The sequence below is a fragment of the Aplysia californica genome, unplaced genomic scaffold (genome assembly GCF_000002075.1).
Source record: "Aplysia californica isolate F4 #8 unplaced genomic scaffold, AplCal3.0 scaffold00255, whole genome shotgun sequence".
In the NCBI taxonomy this organism is placed as follows: domain Eukaryota; kingdom Metazoa; phylum Mollusca; class Gastropoda; order Aplysiida; family Aplysiidae; genus Aplysia; species Aplysia californica.
Genome location: NW_004797525.1, coordinates 278,608 through 280,869, shown reverse-complemented (window position 1 = coordinate 280,869; position 2,262 = coordinate 278,608). Strand labels below are relative to the sequence as shown.

Genomic DNA, 2,262 nt, shown 5'->3' with positions numbered 1-2,262 from the left:
CACACACACACACACTCAAATACACACACACACACTCAAATACACACACACACACTCACATACACACACACATACACACACACACACACACACACACACACACAGACACACACACTCACACACACACTCTCACCAGTTTGACGTTCCCCTGAGACCCGGCAGCAAAGTTGACGATCATGTAGACCAGGATGAAGACTGTAGCCACGGACAAAATGAACAGCTCGGACGGTCGTTCTCTCAGCACCCCATCGATGACCATCGCTACGAGGCAAACTGAAAGGAAAATGGGAGCAACCAACGTTGTAAATAATCATCTTTTAAAAAGACTATGTAAGTAAGTTTTAAGGCATTTGCAATACAAATAATATGTCATATTAGTGCTTAGGTAAGCTTTAGTAAATGTGAGGCAGCGTGGTGGAATCAGGCTCTTGTCAATTTTTGGGCATGGAGAGTTATTGGGATCATCTCAAAGCTTATTCACTTGTCTTTATTTGGATGGAAAAAAGTATCCTTTTATCTCGAATACAAGTCGAGATATTTACGAAAGAAGGGGGTGGAGGTCACCTGTTTTCAGAGGCAAAATTAGTGAGAAAATGGCCGCTAAAGATTAGTTATTTGCTTAGCTTAAGAGTCCGTAGTAACTGAAAATTTACTTTTTTTGTGCCTTTAATCAACGTTTTTATGAACAAACCACACAGAAATGAGTTCTTTAATAGGCATGAAAGGTGTTGGGCAAAAAAACTGAAATTTGATAAAAATTCACAAACCTGCGGAAAAATGCCGGTTTCTTCACTTTGGTTATTTTGACGAGCGCCTGATTCAACCACGCTGCATCACAATTGGAGAAACCAATGTTGTAAATAATCATCTTTTTAAAAGATTATGTAAGAGTTTTAAGGATTTGCAATACAAGTAATGTGTCATATTAGTGCTTAGGTAAGTTTTTTAGTAAATAAGTTTCACAGCACTCGAAACATGGGTAGGTTATTTTATAAATGTTTAGTTTATTTCCAGTAAAAGTTTTCTCTCTCTCTCTAGGCCTTTTTAACTCCCAGTGGAGCACAGGCCATCAACAACATTACTCCAGCGAAGCCTGTCCTGAGCATCCTTTTCTAGTTGTTTCCATGATGTCTCCGCTTTTTCAATTTCAGCTTGTACCGCTCGCCTCCATGTCATCTTTGGTCTTCCCTTCTTACGCTTTCTTTGTGTGGGTTCCACGTTAAAGCCTGCCTGATGATGCTTATCGGGGGTCTCCTCAGGGTGTGTCAAATTCATTTCCATTTCTTCACCTGTATGTCTTCCTTTACTGGCCTTTGGGAAAATGCTAATTTCTTCGAATTCATTATTTTGATGAGTGCCTGATTTCACCATGATGCTTCACAATTACAGATTCACATTCAGCGACATTTTGTCTGTAGAAAGAAATCTTAGCCTTCCAGAGATACCACGTAGTAATTTAAAAACCAGGTCTTTGTTACAAGTTGTTGTTGTTGTTGTCAGCGATCTAGTAGCATCTGAGGTCTTTCTCACCTTGACACTTGACATAATGTTATATTTTATATATATTAAAACTCTTCTGGACGATGTCTACATTTTACAAGTTATTGCTGTTGTTGTTAGCGATCTAGTAGCATCTGAGCATTAACTCTTCTGGATGATGTCTAAATTATAAGTAAAAAGGAAACTGACCACTAAATCTGGCACTAGTCTGGGCCCCTGGGGATCCAAAACTGTGCCCGGTGAAGCCCGAACTGACCCGTGTCACGAAATGGTTACACTTTTCACCCACGCAGTGTGCAGAGAGGGCAACACTTATCCCCACGGACCAGGATACAGGTGCGATATACATGCTATATCACACCGGCACTGATCGGCGTCCTGTGGGGAAAAAGGACCGCTTCTTACCGTTGCCGATCGGCGTCCCGTAGGGGCAAAGTGTTAAAGTACAAAAAACTTACCAGCGTTTAGAATCAGTACCAGGCCAAAGACAAAATCTGAGTTTGTGGTGTCCACTGTGGACACACGGTAGATTGTGAAGCCAGCCGTGGTGAGAATAGCTATCAGCATAGCGAAAACATAGACCCGTTCCTTCCATGAAATGTCGCTGAGAGGCCGGGCCTGAAGAAAACAACATCTCAGAGAACATTTTGCTACGCACAAAAAAAGAAGGAACAGGAAGAGAGAGAGAGAGAGAAAGAGAGAGAGAGAGAGAAAGAGAGAGAGAGAGAGAGAGAGAGAGAGAGAGAGAGAGAGAGAGAGAGA

General features: G+C 41.6%; 1 protein-coding gene across 1 annotated transcript in view; it reads right to left on the bottom strand.

Moving 5' to 3' along the window:
• LOC106010998 overlaps window positions 1–2,117 on the bottom strand; it is a gene marked incomplete in the record, with an annotated part of 12,533 nt that extends 10,416 nt beyond the window's left edge. Inside the window, 2 exon segments of the mRNA XM_035970342.1 lie at window positions 134–273; window positions 1,959–2,117. Coding sequence (XP_035826235.1) covers window positions 134–273; window positions 1,959–2,067 — 249 coding nt within the window.
• Between the last annotated feature and the right edge of the window lie 145 nt (window positions 2,118–2,262).